Source organism: Nothobranchius furzeri, chromosome 11 (assembly GCF_043380555.1).
Source record: "Nothobranchius furzeri strain GRZ-AD chromosome 11, NfurGRZ-RIMD1, whole genome shotgun sequence".
Lineage (NCBI taxonomy): Eukaryota > Metazoa > Chordata > Actinopteri > Cyprinodontiformes > Nothobranchiidae > Nothobranchius > Nothobranchius furzeri.
This window is the reverse complement of record NC_091751.1, coordinates 49,260,997-49,280,321: the sequence shown is the minus strand read 5'-3', so window position 1 is coordinate 49,280,321 and position 19,325 is coordinate 49,260,997. Positions and strand designations below refer to the sequence as shown.

The window sequence follows — 19,325 nt, the reverse complement described above, 5'->3', positions numbered from 1 at the left end:
GCCAGCATCTGCATGAAGGAAGAGTGTCAAACAGTCGCATTGTGACGTGGATGATGGTGCTCCAAGGATACAACATTGAGGTCAGGTATGGTCAGAACACCAAGCTAGCGCTAGGACAAGGGCTAGCAGGCTGCCAGCACTGTGACTCTGACTCCGTCATGGGCCCCCTGGACACACCTGCCGCAGTCTACCCAACCGCATCCAATCATCGCTACTTTGATGAGAATGTTTGCCAAGGGCTTCCGAAAGTTTACACTGATGGATGCGCCTACCTTCACGAAGGCCAGCTCCGTGCCGGGGTTGGAGTCGTTTGGGTGGACTGTGACACTAAGCAACCAAATCACTACCGGTTGGGCCAAAAGTCTAGTCAGTCCGCCGAAATTGCTGCAGTGTTGATAACCCTCCAGCAGGCGGCAGCCTTGGACATCACTCAAATCGTCCTTTGCTCTGATTCAAACTACGCTAGACACAGCTTCATTTCTCACTTCCCCATGTGGAAGGAGAACCACATGAAAAACGCCAGGAACAGAGATGTGAAACACTCGGAGTTATTCCTAGCGTGTGATCTGCTCACCACTGCGAAAGGCATAATGGTCTACTGGAAAAAGGTCAAAGGTCACTCCAGGACCCTAGGTCCGGAGAAAGATGGTAATGACAAAGCAGACCGCCTTGCTAAACTCGGTGCTGACCAGGGAACCTGCTGGGAATTCAAAGACGAGTGGCTTCCACCCAAGGCCATTCACGAGGTCTGCTCGATTACTCGTCGACATGCTAAACAGGCAGACGAACCTCGGACCGTTGGGGTACCCGTGTTTCTAGGCAGACAACCACAGGACGCGGACCTAGTCACCATGCAGGAACAAGATCCTGACCTGAAGCTCATCCACGAGCTTCTCCAAAAGGGCCCGATGTCTAAACAACCATCACCACCTACTGGCGCAAGCCGAGATTTGGTAACCCTGCATCGTCAACTCGCGCATCTGAAACTACAAAATGATTTGTTAGTTTACATGCGTGACGATCACAGCCCGCCGCGCTGGGTTGTTCCACTCGACCACAGAGGAGTGATGCTTGCCTACGCCCACGACACTCCGGTTGGAGGTCACCGCGGAGCAAAAGCTACCCTCGCGTCACTGACAGAAGTAGCATATTGGCCGTCGATGTCCAAGGACGTACACAGCTATGTCCAAGGCTGCCTCGTCTGTGCCCAGTTTCAACCCTCCCAGCCGCTTGCTAGAGCACCACTGCAACGCAGGGGAATAACCTTCCCTTGGTCCCACCTGCAGATCGACTGGGTTGGACCGGTTCCCAAATCGGCAAGAGGAAACAAATATATGCTAACTGTAACTTGCAGTTTCACAAAGTGGGTGGAATGCCTTCCAGCGCCAAACGATACAGCCGTCACAACCGTTGTACTGCTGATTAACCACGTTTTCAGTCGATGGGGACTTCCACTCTGCATTGACTCTGACCGGGGAACTCATTTCACATCCAGTGTAATGACGTCCCTGTTTGAACTTCTGGGAGTGGAAGTGAGATTCCACCTCCCCTATCACCCACAGTCATCCGGACAGGTCGAACGGATGAACCGCACGGTCGTCTCTATGCTCAAAAAGTACGTCTGCTCCACTGGGAAGGACTGGGACGTCAAGCTCCCTCTGGTCCTGATGGCCATACGGTCTACTCCCCAGCGATCCACGGGGGTTACGCCCTTTGAGATGATGACCGGCAGACTGATGACTCTACCACTGCACCTCCTGTATCACCCAGAGGATGTCAGTGTTGCCACTGCCTATACCGCTCATCAGTATGTGGCAGACTTGAAAACACACCTTAGAGCTACGTTCGCGCACACTCAGAAGAAACTGGAGACCAACGTAGAAGGTGCTAAAGCCTACTACGACCAAAAGACAACCAGCCGCGAATACGAGGTGGGTGACAAAGTATTCTACTTTCGGTTCGCCCAACCGGCACGCAAAGCTAAGAAGTTCCTGTCCTGCTGGTCAGGACCATTTGAGATCGTGGCAAAACTCTCTCCAGTTGCATACAGGTTACTCATCACCAAAGCGAGACAGGAGCCTGTCTACAAATGGGTGCATGCAAACCAAATCAAACCCTACGTCAAACCATCCCCGCGGGTACAGAGACCAGACTCCCCGCAGGAGGTAGACGTAGTCTCTACATAGTTCTATGCATGGAAATGGAAAGGGGGGGGAAGTGCACGTTTAACCCACTAACATGTACTAACCGACAAAGAACCAGCCCCCCCCCCCCCCCCCCCGCCGTCACTTTCACTAACCAAGAGAAACTCCCTCCTACAACGCTAACAGGAAGTACTTACTAAAACCTTACAGGGTACTCTTGTAACTGTCAACCTACATTCTGCTCTGATTAATGAATCTCTACGTGCAATCAAGACTTTGTCTGACACCATACATCAGGATATTGTGTACACACGAGTGGTGAGAGATTTGATGCAGGACCTGCTCAGGGAAGTAAGTTCCACGCTAGACAGCTTGGTTGAAAGTCGTATTTCTCCGTACTTACCCCTCTACTGTGCACCTTTCACAAATCCACCTAGCGTACAGCCTAGGTAGTGCAATTCCCATTCACGTTGATGCAGAAAAATTAGAACTCGGTTTCCTGTTACATGTTCCCATAATTGTGACACCTCACATCTATAGGTTTAAGTCGATGCTTAACATTGGTATTTGAAAGGACGGTAGGCATTTCCACTTTGAACTAGAAACCTGGCACTCCATCATCTCAACCTCGAACAGCATGACTCAGAGATTGAGATCATGGACGCTTTCCAGGGTTATAACTTTGCCTTCGATTTAGAAATTGACCAACAATTACTGATTGAAGGAACCAAATTTGTTAAGTTCACACAAACCCCGCGTGAACTTACGTTGACGCCCAAGACGCTACATTGACACAGATTATACCACCTTAATCTGCACATTGGTCGCCCTGGGGATGGAATGGCTCATCACGGCCGTGATAGCTTATTCTGCCTACAGGCGTGTTAATAAACTCCAAGATAAGATGCACTTGCTCACCTACGGTGTGCCTCGTGACCGCGTTCGGGGAGACTCCAAGCGTGAATGTACCACACCTGTCTAAAGGGGGTGAGCAACATTTTCTTTATTATTTTGTAACCCTAAGAGTAGTTCTCACTTTAGTCTACCTCACATTTTTATCTGAGTGTTGCATTATGTCACATTCTTTATAAGCTACACACTGAATGTATGACCTAAGAATGTATTTTATGAGACCTCAAGGTTGCTATGAATTTTCTTGGATGTTATATGTTACATGTTTTTTTTTTTTTTTTTGGGTTTTCTGTATTTTTGTTTCTTACTTGGTCACATATTAACTAGTGGTTATGTGCCGGCCCAGCTCAGTCTGTCAATGACTCTGTCTGACGCACCAGCACATTGTAGTACCTCTTAGTTTTATGGTCCTTGTTTTAGCCCAAAGACTGTCCTGATCCGCCCTTTGGACCAAAAAGGGGGGAATCTTGGGACCACATAGGTCAATGCGCGTTTGCGAACTATGGACCTCGTACATCACCGTGTGCTCCATAAACTGAACTGTATGGCCGGCGGTGAGATGCCTTTGTGTCCCCTCGTGGAGTTAACCGCCCACCGACCTTCCTCCTTCTACACTACTACCTCTCGCATGGACGACATCTTCATTGCGTACCACCTGCGTGAGTGGCTTCTTCTCGTTATGCGCGTTGGGGACTATCCCGTTTCCTATCCTCTTTTGTTTTGTGCCTGACCAGGATCCAAGACAAAGACAAAGACCAAAGGCGTCCAAGGAGACCAACGTCCTAAGGGACAAACCCACCTGTGCTTCCGACAATCAAGTCGACCTACGTTCATGAGGAACAAACCCATCTGTGCTTCCAACGATCGAGCTTTGGGCGCGATCCCCGAAACCAAAAGGGGGAATGTTGAGGGTCTGACCTCATGAGGAAATTACTATGCAGTGATTTTCTCCAAAATGACTGTGCTTAAATTGCTCTGAAAAGCAAATAACCACATCAGCGCCAAGAAACTTCATTTCCCATGATGCTTTGCACACGGAAGCATTGGGATGATGTCACCGCCTAATACCAGAAACACGTTCTGCGCATGTGCGGGAGGCCGTGGAGCTTTTCCCGCGAACTAAGACCATAAATCTTCAGCAGAGACAAAGAAACCTCGTTCTTTTGCCCAGGATACCTGGCGGTAAGGACACGCTTGTCGAACGCTCCGACAACTTGAGCACGCGGAAGCTCTAAGTGCCCAAGTTGAGCCACGCAACCGCTGGAAACCACTCCAACTCCCATCGGGACCTGACTGGGAACGAGCGGAGCTCCATCCAGCTCTCAGAGACGCTGTAAGTTGTCAAACTCAGCACAAAAGAAACTTCGTTCTCTTTGTGTCCAGCCCGTGGAGAAACACTCGTGGAGGTAAACAACGGAGAAAGCATCAAACCGACGGATGACGCCAAACTGCGGGCAAACACGGAGAACCGTCAAATCAAAACAGTGAGGGACGCTTCACTGTTCTGGTGATCAGAAAACTCATTTCTCTCTCTCCTTTTCTTCTCCCGTTTCCTCTATAGTCCAGAATAAGCAATAAAACCGCGCTATTGCTTAAAAAGTAGCTTCGTGTTTTCCTCTTTTGTTCCCAAAACACGTCCGCCGGGTCATTTTGAATAAATAAACTGCTTATTGATCATTGTTTGGTATCTTTAAATGTTTTCTGCTTGGCCACGTGGTTAAACTAAAAGATATTATTCGTGATTAATCCTTTGTGTTGTTTCATGATCCTTTGAAATGTTTTGAGTGAATTTAAGGTTAAGTTACTGATGATTCTAAGTGCCTTGGAAGTTAAAGTGCAAGTTGCCACTCACACTTTAGCCAGACAAAGGGGTCAGCCATCTTGCATACAGACTCCATTTTAGAAACACACACACACATACATACACACAAAACACCTTGAACATTATTTTGAATATACATCCTTTTATTATATCACATGGTTATTATTCATTTATGCCACTGTTTATTCATTTGACAAATTGTTAATTAAACGTTATAAAATTCAGATTTTCGTCTCCAGTAGCTTTGTTGTGTCGAAGAGAAGTCTCTGCTCCAAGGATTCTACGAACTTCAAGAAAGACTGATAAGAGTTTTGGATTCAATTTTTCCCCGGTTAAAGGGGAATGGTGCCCCGTATATCTAAGAATATCTTAATTAATTAATAAATCAGTAAATATTCCCATATTTACAGAATTTATTGAAGAATCCAAAAGTAAGTTAAAGCTTACGAATTGTTCGCTCCTAATAACCCCAACACAGGCCAGCCTGGATATGCATCTGTGGCCAGAGCTTTCTTCTTTTTCAATCTCTCCTTTTCTGTTCCACCTTTCCTGGTCCGTCTAGGTCCATTTTGCCTCTGGGGCCAAAGGTGCGGTGGTACTGTAGCCGCTCTGGGGTAGCGGGGTGTCTGCAGTGCTTTGCCAGACCCTGAAAAAGTGAGAGGAGGGGGTGTCTTTGTGCCCAGTTTGCTCCGTTTGTGCGAGCATCAGGACAGCAGATGCCCTGATGAGCTGCATGACGGATTGCTCATTTAGATATTACGCACGTCATGACCGGCAATCACCGAGCGGGCTAGTTTAACAGCCAGGCCACCGGGAAATCTCCCGTTTCTCCCGATTACCAGTCTGCCACTGAAGAGATGTGTGTTAACTTAGAAAAAGTGGGCACAATTTTATTTTACTACCCGCGGAGGGTGAGATGGGAATTTTATATACATATATACATATTTCTTTCAGTATTCACGATACCTGGTAATTTAAGTCAAAGCGTTACGTTAATTAGCATCTGCTCGTGGGATGTTGGGTCCTAATTCTAATCTTAGTTTGACCTATTTAGTCATTTTATATTTAGCTCATGCTGCACGTGAGTTCCTTTCTGGCCCAGCAGTGGTTAAAAACCTCTTTTAGTGTCTGGAGTCATGTCACTTTGTTGTTAAAACATGCTGCCCCTGTGTAGGCATCAGTTGTGTAATTAGGAGTTTTAATGAGGATTTTCGTTCCATTTTTTTCCCAGAATCTTCAAACTTTTTTTTTTTTTTTTTTTTTTTTGCTATGAGGTAAAATAGTGAATTTAACAGCAGATTAAATTTTTCATGTCCCCAAAAAGATAAAATAAAAATTATAACCTCCCCCATATTCTAGCACTTCTAAATCCCCTTTCACTAAGCTCCATTGAATATTTCATATTTGAGAACTTTAATGCAGCATAAAGGGTTTGTTCACACAGAGCTGAACAAATTGAAGCATTTCTAAGCTCTTAAACACATTTTATGAACTACATGCAAAACATTAGCTATAATCTTCATCAAAATCTCTCGTTTAAGTAAACTGATACATTTATTGTGGCTTACAATAATGCTTTTTGTTATACAGTTTAGTTTTTAGCAGCTTTTCATGCTACAGGGCCCCTCAGGGCTGCAGCAGGAGGTGAAACGCTCCCTGAACTTGCAAACTGCAGACAGAAACTCCTCTCCATCAGCAATATGCAGCTTTGATTCCCTAAGTTGCTTCTATCTTCAAACCCCGTGAAACACCAGCAGACAGCAGGAGACCTGCAGGTCTTTGTGAATCCATTATTTGCCTCACACCTTTGTGTGCAACAGAGTTAAGGCACACACAAAACTGTCACTGTGTTAAATCCAGGACAGTCATGATGGGTTAAATTAGGATGTGTGAGGAGAGAGAAACTTTTCTCACTGAGGTCAGAGGTCACAGACTGTATGAATGCCACAGACAGTTTAAATAGAGGCCACTGCATGAGACAAATGTGCTGTTAAGAACAGTAAACAATGTGTTCTCTAATAAGGAACTGTCTGACTATTTAATTAGGTGTCAATTTTACTAAATTTTCAGTTTCATTACTTGCATTTTAATTGATGATTCATAATTATTGCATTGCATGAGAGGAACTACAGTTATTTTATTTAGTTGTTTTACATGATAAATTATGTTTTCATTCTTAGTTGTCACCTCTTTTTTAATTTTTATTCACACAAGGCCATGCCTGGAACCGTGCCACATCACTTCAGAGACAATCAAACCGAAAAGCCTTCAAAAATCAACCCAGCAGTGTAATTTTACACTGGAGAAATAAAGCGGGGAGCCATTAGAGGAAACTACAACCAGAATTGTAAATAATGTAAACAGTTGGAAAATTATTTTGGTTAATCAGGCAAAATAAGATCACACAAGAACGTCAGAGGATGTAAGCCTGGTGAGTCGTCCAATATGTGTAAATCAACCCAGTCTCACAGCAGCTTGTGACGCTGTCACAAATTTAATCAAATGTTTTGTGCTCCGTGACCGGGTCATGTACAGGTGCTGGCCAGTAAATTAGAATATCATCAAAAGGTTGAAAATATTTCAGTAATTCCATTCAAAACGTGAAACTTGTACATTATATTCATGCAATGCACACAGACCAATGTATTTCCAATGTTCATTACATTTAAATTTGATATTCATAAGTGACAACTAATGAAAACTCCAAATTTGGTATCTCAAAAAATTAGAATATTCTGAAAAGGCTGAATATAGAAGACACCTGCTGCCACTCTAATCAGCTGATTTACTCAAAACACCTGCAAAGGCCTTTAAAAGGTCCCTCAGTCTTGTTTTGAAGGCACCACAATCATGGGGAAGACTTCTGACTTAACAGCTGTCCAAAAGACAATCATTGACACCTTGCACAAGGAGGGCAAGACACAAAAGGTGATTGCTAAAGAAGCTGGCTGTTCGCAGAGCTCTGTGTCCAAGCACATTAACAGACAGGCGAAGGGACGGAAAAAATGTGGTAGAAAAAAGTGTACAAGCTCTAGGGATAACCGCACCCTGCAGAGAATTGTGACGACAAACCCATTCAAAAATGTGGGGGAGATCCACAAAGAGTGGACTGCAGCTGGAGTCAGCGCTTCAAGAATCACCACGAGGAGACTCATGAAAGACATGGGATTCAGGTGTCGCATTCCGTGTGTCAAGCCACTCTTGAACAAGAAACAGCGCAAGAAGCGTCTCGCCTGGGCCAAGGACAAAAAGGACTGGACTGATGCTGAGTGGTCCAAAGTTATGTTTTCTGATGAAAGCAAGTTCTGCATTTCCTTTGGAAATCAAGGACCCAGAGTCTGGAGGAAGAGCGGAGAAGCACAGAATCCACGTTGCATGAGGTCCAGTGTAAAGTTTCCACCGTCAGTGATGGTGTGGGGTGCCATGTCATCTGCCGGTGTTGGCCCACTCTGTTTCCTGAGGTCCAGGGTCAATGCAGCCGTCTACCAGGAAGTTTTAGAGCACTTCATGCTTCCTGCTGCTGACCAACTTTATGGGGATGCAGACTTCACCTTTCAACAGGACTTGGCACCTGCACACAGTGCCAAAACCACCAGCACCTGGTTCAAGGACCATGGTATCCCTGTCCTTGATTGGCCAGCAAACTCGCCTGACCTTAACCCCATAGAAAATCTATGGGGTATTGTGAAGCGGAGGATGCAATACGCTAGACCCAACAATGCAGAGGAGCTGAAGACGACTATCAGAGCAACCTGGGCTCTCATAACACCTGAGCAGTGCCACAGACTGATCGAGTCCATGCCACGCCGCATTACTGCAGTTATTGAGGCAAAAGGAGCCCCGACTAAGTATTGAGTGCTATACATGCACATTCTTTTCATGTTCATTCTTTTCAGTTGGCCAACATTAGAGAAACAAACATTTTTTCATTGGCCTTTAGAATATTCTAATTTTCTGAGATACCAGATTTGATGTTTTCATTGGTTGTCACCTATAAATATCAAAATTAAACGTAATAAACATCGGAAATACATTGGTCTGTGTGCATTGCATGAATATAATGTACAAGTTTCACGTTTTGAATGGAATTACTGAAATATTTTCAACCTTTTGATGATATTCTAATTTACTGGCCAGCACCTGTAGTCTGGCCACAACCCATAGACAGAGCTTGATTGTGGGGTGGAATCTGCACATGTCTTTCAAAATGTCTCTGCACGTCATCAGAGCAACGTGACATATTCATCCCTATGGAAATCAGTCGACAGCAGAATTGCTCATTATTATTAATGATATGCACACACCTCACTTCTGATTGGCTAACAGATCATGTATAGCCTTGTCGCAACATCACTATCACCAAAAGGCACTCTCCACTCTTTCCTCACTGCAAAAAATAAATTTAAACTGCCTCCCTGTGGGTGGGCGCGAGCCCAGATGAGCGAGGCCATTAATGCAAATTCTCAGTGTGACATAGATATGTGAGGATTTTCAAATCCTAGTGTTTCACTATATCTTTTGTATCAGATTCTAATGCAGGAGGTGGGTGTAGAAGACTGTTTTCAAGTTCAACCTGCATGAAAAACTCAGAGTGACTGATAACAATCAAAAATAATAATAAAAATGTTAATTTGTTTCAGTCAACCACATCTTTAAGTACCTCTATTTGCTCATCTCAAAGAAACATCTGAAAATGCCATAACAGTAGTTTTTCTCTGTCGTAGCTCTGGTGCTAATCAGTTGAGCGTCTCTCGACAAACATAGAGCGCTGTAAGTGGCTGGGCATAAGATTGTTCAGGCCAATGGGAGACCTGCTACGCCTACAATGGAGCATGGCTAAACTAACCTGTTACTGCTACAGTTTGTCTAGGTTTCTAGGCTAAGAGGATGTTAAATCAGGAAAATGTCATGCCGAAACTTCTGAGCTAATTTTAAACATGATGTATGTGTTTGCTATTGGGATGAATTCACAGCCCATCTTCAACACATAACAAAAACATTATTAATAGAAACTCGGTCATCTTATTATTGGTCTAGACCTGCACAGCGCTTTCTCCTCATATACACAATGTCACCCCCCCACCCCGATAATAAAGACTTTCAGTCAATCCCAGCAAAGTGGAGCATTCGATTTCCAACCAGCGATGTAAATGCCTGAAACAACTTTCAAAGTGAAAAATGAAAAATAACATTCTTACTGGAACAGCTTGAAAGTTACCACAGCACCGCTTCTCAAGCAAAAATGCCGGGGTGAACAGTTGCAGAGAAGCACACACACACACACACACACACACACACACACACACACACACACACCTCACAAAAGTCATTACGTTGCAAGTGCATCTGGTAGACTTGAATTTCAGCCTGACTGAAACCAGCAGAAAATAATGAATAACTAACTTATGACTCTTGTAAAACAGTAGCAATATCTTCAGGCTCTTGTGATTAATGCAGGAGTTACATAACCTGATATTCTTGGTGTTAGAAATGGAAGTGATGCTTGTTCTCAGCTTTTACTAAATCTGTTAGCAAATAGAAGTCATAAAAAGGCTCAGCATAACAAGCCTAGCAAATATTACCATTTATTCATCAAATCAACATAATTGTTATAAGTTGTTAAAACACATTTTTTTAATTGTTAAATGATTTTAATAGTGAGTTTACAGCTATTATTTGTGACAGAATGACTTTTATCATGCCATATCTTTCACTTATTTATGACAACAGTGATCCGTGAAGAAATAACCACTTCTGATTATAAATTAGGCTTGAATGTTTTAGCACAACTTTGTCAGATCAAATAATTGTAATGAGACAAACTAATTTGCTTCATCTGCAGACAAGTTTTCTATTAGCCGTGTTTTGAAATCCTGCCCATTTATTTAGATGACTTTTTTGTCACCACGACAGGCACCGACGATCCTGCGACCACAGCTCTGGTTGGCTGCCTCAACAATGGAGGCACGGAACAGGGTTCATTCAGACTCGATGTCCCCCGCCTCCCCCGGAACATTTTGGAAGTTCTGTCGGAGGTGGGAATTGAAGCTCCTTCTGACAGGAGACTCTGCCAGACGTTCCCAACAGACCCTTGCGATACATTTGGGCCTGTCTGGTCTGACCGGCATCCTCCCCCACCATCTGAGCCAACTCACCACCAGGTAGTGGTCAGTTAACAGCTCCGCCCCTCTCTTCACCCGAGTGTCCAAGACATGTGGCCGCAGATCAGATGAAACAACAACAAAGTCGATCTTCGAGCTGCAGCCTAAGGTATCCTGGTGCCAAGAGCACACGTGGACACCTTTATGTCTGAACATGGTGTTCATTATGGATAATCCATGACTGGCACAGAAGTCCAATAACAATACACCGCTCGAATTCAGATCAGTGGGGCCGTTCCTCCCAACCACACCTCTCCAGGTCTCACAGTCGTTGCCCATGTGAGCGTTAAAGTCCCCTAGCAGAACGAGGGAGTCACCGGAAGGAGTGCTTTCCAGCACCCCCTCCAAGGTCTCCAAAAAGGGTGGGTAGCCTGAACTGTAGTTTGGTGCACAAGCACAGACCACAATCAGAACCCGTCCCCCCACACGTAGGCGGAGGGAGGCTACCCTCTCATTCACTGGAGTAAACCCCAACGTACAGGCATTAAGATGGGGGCAACTAGAATGCCCACCCCTGCTCGGCGCCTCTCGGTGGGAGCAACTCCAGAGTGATAGAAAGTCCAACCCCTCTCAAGGAAACTGGTTCCAGAGCCAGAGCCATGCGTTGAGGTGAGTACGACTATATCTAGTCGGAACCTCTCAACCTCACATACCAACTCAGGCTCCTTCCCCACCAGAGAGGTGACATTCCATGTGCCAAGAGCCAGCTTCTGTAGCCGAGGATCAGACCACCAAGGTCCCCGCCCTCGACTACCACCCGTCACACACTGCACCTGACCCCTTTGGCCCCTCCCACGAGTGGTGAGTCCATGGGAAGGGGGACCCACATTTCCTCTTCGGGCTGTGTCCGGCCAGGCTCCATGGGTGAAAGCCCGGCCTTGGGTCCATGTGGCAGGGGTGAGGAGTGAGCACCACCTCACCTCTGCCACGTGGATCTCAAGAGATAAACCATCAATCCTGCTCAATGGTCAACTTTCCTTGCGGGGTCACCCATAAAGACAGTGGGAGGTTTTGAAAGACCAACCCTGCTTAGCCAACAGTGTTTTTGTCTCTGTTACAGCACCTCTTACAAAGATATCCTAACTATTCTTTCCCATGCCACTTCTAGCATATATAATTCCCAGGATTGTGTCCTGGGTTGGACCAAGTGTCCTCCTTTACGGAGGACAAGCCCAAAATACCTGACATAGGAGGTATCCAGGGGACACCCTGACCCCATTTCTGTCTGAACCACCCTGGCTGGCGCCTAGCAATATTACAGGAAATCAATAAAAAAGAAAAACTGCTCATTAATTGCAATTCATCTCTTTTAGCATGCTTCCATTCAATCTCACCAAATGCTATTTTTTAAATGAGCTGGCTCTTTAAAAAGAGACTAAAATAACATCTGAGGTCATCTTCACATTGATTCTACAGCTGTCATGTCTGATTACTTGCTGGAATAATCAAAACTATTTTATCAGATTTGCCATAACACAGCTGAAATTGATTAGAAATGATTTTTGAGTCATTGTAGTTCATTCGAAGTTGCATGGAAAGCTTGTGTGCTCGTTCTGAAGCAGGTGTGATGGGTCACTGGCATTGCTGCTTACATCAGAACAGAAGGAGGGTCATTGTGGCAAGAAAAGGCATTTAAATCACCCAGCTGAGAATGAAAGGTTATTGGAAGCTTCCAGTGGGGAATCAGATGCTGGATTTGTAATATTTTTACCAGATTTTTGCTGAAAAGCTGGATATCAGGCTATTTTATGTATTTTTAATGACCAAAATTAGACTTTTAATCAAATTCGCTATGAAAAAACGTGTATTATGAACTTTTTGCAGGGATTGTAGCATCTTACTGGTTGTGTTGTACTTGACTCCGTTGATATAAGCAGGGCAGGGTCTCTCTACAATCCTGCCGGTGCTGCTCCGTGGCCAGCAGGTTCCAATCTCATCGGTGGTGGCATTACAATATAAACCTTAAAGATGGAGAATAAAAAAGCAAAGTTATTCCATAAAGCATCTCTGATATTCCGAAGAGGAAATGAAACATAAAAAAGCTAGTCCATCTTACCATCAGAGCTCAGCAAGGACAGCGAAGCGTTTTCCCAGAAAGAGTCATTAAACTGCTCTATCAGACTACAGTTCAGGTCTCCCAGTTCTCCCACTATGATCTCATAAATGGTCGCATCCATTGTTAAAAATAAATAGAATAAAAACGATGCTATTCAGTCACAGGGGCTTGATCTGAAGTTGAGGAGGAGACGAGCGCTCTGAGCCCGGTGGTGATCGCGCGGCATGTGGATCTGAGGAGTGGCGATGATAAGCGGAGGGAGCTGGCGCGGCGCGCCGTCTGGGAGCGCATCCCAGCTCAGCCAATCACAGCCGCCGCTACCCTCATCCGTCTGCGTGAAGGACAGCCGACTCCGAGTTGAGCGCATCAGGGACGGCAGACATTTCACACTTGCCGCGCAACTGTCAGCTCCATTCAGCTTATGTTTGGGAGTGGAAGACGCAGTGAAAAGTGTGAGACATGCAGTACAAGCAAAAAGTAGATAGGCCTGCCTGGTAGCGAATGTCACTGAACATCAGCATCACGTGACTCTTTCATTTGTTTATTTATCCATAAAATCTGAAACTTCCTAGAAAGAAAAGGGGACTCTTGTCTGAAATTTATATAATAGAAATTCTTAAAAGGAGTTTGGAAAAAAGTTAAAGAGAAGCAGAAGTGACATTTTAACTGACTGGACTTGGAAGGCATCTAAGGAAACTTTGAGATCATCCCAGCGTCCTCCAGAAATATATTATCAATACAGAACATACATTTTTAAGATTTGGAGAGTTTTATTTTATGTTTAAAAAGAAGAAAACTTACCTAAATTCATGCGTTTGCAAGTTAACACCTGAACCCCTGGAGCTCATGAGTTAAAACATGACTGACAATTTTTAAAATGAGCATTTTTAGCCTCTGATGCATGTGAGAATAATCATATTACCATGTTTACCAACCCAACGTGTTTCCCTGAAAACTGAGACTCAATGTCTCTCCTTGCTAACAATCAGCTGCTGCTTGTGATCCGTGTGTGTAATTTTAGCCAAGTTGAGTGTGTCTCGTATAAAATAGAAGCCTTTCACAGTTAGAGTGCATTAGTGAGCGAGTCAAAAAAATGCTTCACAGCAAATCAGAAGTATGTTTTTTTTATGTTTGAACTTTAATTCTGAATTCTGTGGCACAGACAACCCCAGCTCCTCTATAGCCTCCATATTGTTAGAGGATAAAAGACATGAAGATATTTATGGTTTAAAACCTAACCCAAGTATGGAACTGAAGATTTCCATCTAAAACTTACATCTGGAACTGGAAATGTATCTCATAATATTGCAGCTGTTTACTTTTCAAATCATATGCATGACTTTTTCACCAGCAAAAGGTCTGCAGCACGCAGCCCACTTTAAAATATCATCATTCTGATTTGGTCATGTTGTATATAAGCATGGATCTGTCCAGCGTCTGAATCGACTTGACCATGTGGTAAAGAATCGCTCTAATTGCACGGCTAAAAATAGAACACCAAAATGTTAATTAATTCTCTCACAGCACCCATCTCTCCAAACTCAGTGATGGTGAGAAAATATTCTGTTTTATTCCATTTTCTATACAAGAAAATACCGGTTCAGTTAATGTACCAGGCAGTGTTTTTGGGATTTTTACCTGAAGCATCTGGTACAAAACACTAATAAGCTACTCATTACCATGGCGTCCATCTGGGGTTCTGCATCTAGAAGAATCTGTTTCTCTAAGCATCAAAGATGAGCTGTGGAGATTCAAGAAAAGAAAAAGTAAATTCATACTAGAAAGAAAATTAATAAAAAGGTGAGCTACAACACAGCGATGAACAAGTTCTACCGAAAATCGTCATGAGAATAACATTGTTTCATTTCAACTGATAACAGCAATCATCACCGACTTCACGTTTTATACTGACTAAATGTCTCAGCCGTGTGCGCTTATTTCCCTCTGCAGAGGTGATTGAGGTTGAATTTGACTGACAAAACGATCTGGTCTCTTTTTACTCCGTCAAATGGTCGGAGAAACGTTGGAAATTTCCTTCCATTGACTGGAAAGAAAGAGGTGAAATGCACCAGGTGATGGATTTGTGCAAATAAACTTTTGCCACTGCACCTTCCTGAGTGGTGATTGTAGGCTTGCTGCAATATTCTGTCAATCTTTCTTACTTGATGCTTCAAAGTCTGCAAAGGTCTTTATTCAAGGACTCAGTTACTTGTAATCTTTCAGAGTGGGTTTGAGCAATCTTTCATAAGGTTTTCTGAAGTTCTTGAAAACTTTTTCTATTTTCAGTCCAGTCAGTCTTAGCTCAGCACCTCTACATTTTTGAATTAATGTTTGCTTCTTTTTTCAACCCATTTACATGTAAAAGTACCCCTAACCTCACGGGATCTGACCTAAAGAGTCTCCTGTAGTCCTCCACATGTCAACTTTCCTATTTTTGAGCACAGTCATGGTCGGACATAACCCTGCAAACAGTCAACGTTGCATGGACGTGCAGATCATGTCCATATTGAGTCTGTTGGTCCAGACCACATCTATAGGATGTCCAAAGTAGGTCTTTGCACAGTGGGATAGACTGAACTTGAATGAAAATACACTCAAAGTTTCAAAAAGCAATCATTCAAAGAAGCTCCAGAAAGCTTCACTTTGAATAATTAATAGATCCTTGAGAGCAAAACAGAGAACTTAGGGTCGGTATTTCTTTGAGCACCTTTAGGAAATGCTCTGCATTTTCCATAGACTAATCCATGCTTTCAGTACTCTGTGTATGAACTTTTGAGAGCTTTTGCAATCACATCAGGCGTATTTTATTAGGGTTGAGATGACCCATGCTTTTGTTCATGCTCCTTTGATGTGGAGCAAGCTAAATCTGAAAGCAGGCAAAAAGAAGTTCAGCCTAATCCCACATAAATCTGCTCAACCAGAAGTCTAATCAGATTTCTGAGAGGTTTAAGGTGGTATTAAGCACATGGAACTTGCAGAGATACTTTCATTCAGCTTGGGATCTTCTAACCAGGTGTAATGTACAACGTACTGCAATGCAGTGTTGTACTTACTGAATTTTCACATTAACTGGATGCAATACATTATAAAAGCATAAAGTGGTGGCAGCAATTACATCATGTTTAAATAAAAGTGAACAGAAGTTGACAATATTACACATTGGCAGTGTTTGAGTGTAACACACCTTAGTGTAAAATAAAAAAGGGCAAAACAATCCTGTGAGTCAGGCTGAGAGGCTTCGCTCAGCTCCAGGGTTTTGTATGAACTACTTACTGCACTCTACAAAATGACAGCTCCTGAATACATATTCTCATGCACCGTCGTGCAGACCTGAAGACGAGTTGATCAAAGCTTGGCTCAGAAATTGCATACCGAGCCCCGTTCAGGTGACACAAAGTGATAAGCCCTCCTCTTTTGTAGTCACTTGATTCCCTGTTCATTTGGCTGTGGCTGACAGTTGAGTTCAGTTTGTTTCTGCAGCTGCTGCCAGCCGTGACACCGTCCTGTGAGTCACCGTGCCGTGAAACACTGAAACCCACAGGCGCACCTTTTGTGGACGCTAACATCAGGAAAAGAGATGACAGAGGAGCTGAGAAAGGGATGGAGGAAGCTTTCTTGTAACTCTAAACAAAGGTGGTGGCATGCATGTCACCCAAAAATAATTCTAATCTGACCTCCAACCTTTTTCACACCTTGAGTCATGATGTCAAAAAGAATCCGTGCTCTGGATATGCAACCCACAGCTGTGCAGGATCCTAATGATGTAGGGAGACACCTGGAGGAACATTGCATGAAGCTAAAGCCTTTTTATGTTTATGTTTATGTTTATTCATTTCGCAGACGCTTTTATCCAAAGCAACGTAAAAGTTTTTTTTTTATAACCTGTAGGGCATGTTGTGATCTGTGGGGGAAACTGGAGTACCCGGAGGAAACCCACGCATGCATGGGGAGAACACGCAACTCCACGCAGAAAGGCAAGTTTTGACCCTGCGACCTTCGTGCTGCGAGGCAACAGTGCTAACCACTGCGCCACCATGCCTTTTTAAGATAGAAGAAGCTCTAAAAAACACTAGAAATGCTATTCTGCAACAGTAGCATCATTTAAAATATGCATAATTAACAACATAAAAATATATTAAAAACACATTTCTAAGCTTAAATGGAAAATTCCTGCAGTGACGTGTGCAGACATCCCTTCCATTGTTCGAGCTGTCACATCAGACAGGAAACATAATCCTGCCAGACTTGAACAAAATTTACGAGCTTCATAAAATAATCCTAAGTGAAAACAAGGTGGCATAGATAGGAAGCAAGTGATTAAAACCAACCGAACCTTTTAGTTTCCTGCAGAGCATCGATGTCATCAGTGAGGCGAGGTCTTTGTGCGATGCCCATGAGGTGGTAAAAGAAAATCCCACCCCAGTCATGTTCTGATCACCCCCGTTTCTCCGTAATATCAAAGTATCAGCAGCTGCACCATCAAAAGGGCCATCTATTTCCTCATTAATTTAGTTCTAATATGGTTTTGTGATGCACGCTGACAGATAAGCTGAACTTTTAATCCTAACGATGGAAAATCTCTGACCCCTGCTTTCAGTCTGAGCTTGAGTTGATGCTGTGTACACAAAGCAGTCATTAAACTCTTCAATTCATTTCCCTATTTTAAAAAAAACTCATGTTAAACCAGCATAAAGAACCTCTCTGGGGGCTCAGGCACGCAGTCGTACTACAATGAAACCGCACTACTAAATGAGCTGTTGTCACGAGCATCTTTGTTAATAACTGCTTACACTTCAAAGCTAGCCCCACTTGCAGGAAGAGCCATGACGAATGCTAGGTGTTATCACTGGCAGCAAACTGCACTTGCATTAGCATGGGTGAATGGAGACCCCATATCTTTTAAAGCAGGTCATTAAAATTGGCTGAGCTCAACGTGAGAAGCTCCAGGTTCTGTGGATGCGTTCCAAATTAACATGCAGTTTGGCAGTACTGATGTGAGTCACTTAGTTGCTCTGTAAATATTCACCTGCCACGCTGTGAGTCACCGTACTAACTGGGACAGAGGCATTTTGTTTGCATACATTATATATGACAAATAAAACATTAAAACTGTAGAAAAAAATGCTTAATAATCTTCTCAGAAGTGTGAATGTAAATGTTAGTACATTAGTCGTGTAGCTTCAGTTTGAGCTATGAGGCCATCTGGGCGTGAATTGTAGCTGATGACTGTCAGAACAAGGTCAAAAACACGAACAGCTTACAGTTGCTGCAGTTCTCCGAGAGAATCCCTGTGACCTTCCTTGCAGAGACGAACTTCTGGAAGGACATCACTTATCACTTGTCTTTAAAAGAAATCCGATTTATGTACTGTAAAGAACCTGAAAATGGATTTTCCTATTTTTACCCAGGTCAGCTAGCTGAATGGAAGCTTTTAGATCAATTCCATTTATTGATTAGTTATAATATTTCAATTAAAATTCAATTCAAAGATACTTTATTAATCCCAGAGGGAAATTAGAGTTTCAGTACACACAATTCAGAGATCAGACATACATGCATAGGCAAAGGCACATGACAATAATTGGTGACTGTGGTCATTCGCAACCCTTTGTCATGCTACCTTAATAGAGATCAGAGGGGTTACATGGGGATTGGTTCAGTTGGAGGGAAAAAAAGGCACTTCAGAGTCACCCTCCACAGGGAGAGCAGCTTTGCTATGCAAAAAAACACCTCAAACAGAAATGCAACAGACTTCAGATATCACACAACATAAGTGTCCACTAGGTGGGGTGGTGGGTTTGGGACTCGCCACACGTCAGTGACTGCAGCCATGATAAGCAACGTACGTCACCTCAGTCTGGACAGGGGAGGGAGGTCTTTGGGGTTTGGAGGGCACAGTGACTCCTGGAACGATTCAGCGGCCTTCACAGCCCACAGTCCGGCCCAGGCTGGGATAGGGAGACAGAGTTGCCATAGCGATGGCAGCATTCCACATTTCTTCTGAGGGGAGAGTTTTTGTTGGAGCCTTGCAGGCTCAAGGTGTCACAATCTGCCCCTGCTTTCCTGACTGTGTCTCTCTCCTGCCCTGATTAGTCCGTATTGTTCTCGCCTGCCCCTCGTTAACCTGCCCATGTGTTCCGAATTATCCTTGTGTATTTATACCACCTGTTTTGCACCTGTCCTTTGTCAAATCATTGTTTGTGTTTGTGTTTGTGCCTGCTCGTTTTGTC

At 43.8% G+C, this 19,325-nt stretch overlaps 1 protein-coding gene across 1 annotated transcript in view; it reads right to left on the bottom strand.

The window, feature by feature from the left end:
* Window positions 1-13,494, bottom strand: part of LOC107395747 (corticotropin-releasing factor receptor 2) — a 102,317-nt gene extending 88,823 nt beyond the window's left edge. The window contains exons 1-2 of the mRNA XM_054741312.2: window positions 13,096-13,494; window positions 12,881-13,000 (exon numbers count right to left, since the gene is read on the bottom strand). Coding sequence (XP_054597287.1) covers window positions 12,881-13,000; window positions 13,096-13,216 — 241 coding nt within the window. The 5' untranslated portion in view covers window positions 13,217-13,494. The remainder of the gene's footprint in view (window positions 1-12,880; window positions 13,001-13,095) is intronic.
* Window positions 13,495-19,325: the final 5,831 nt, after the last annotated feature.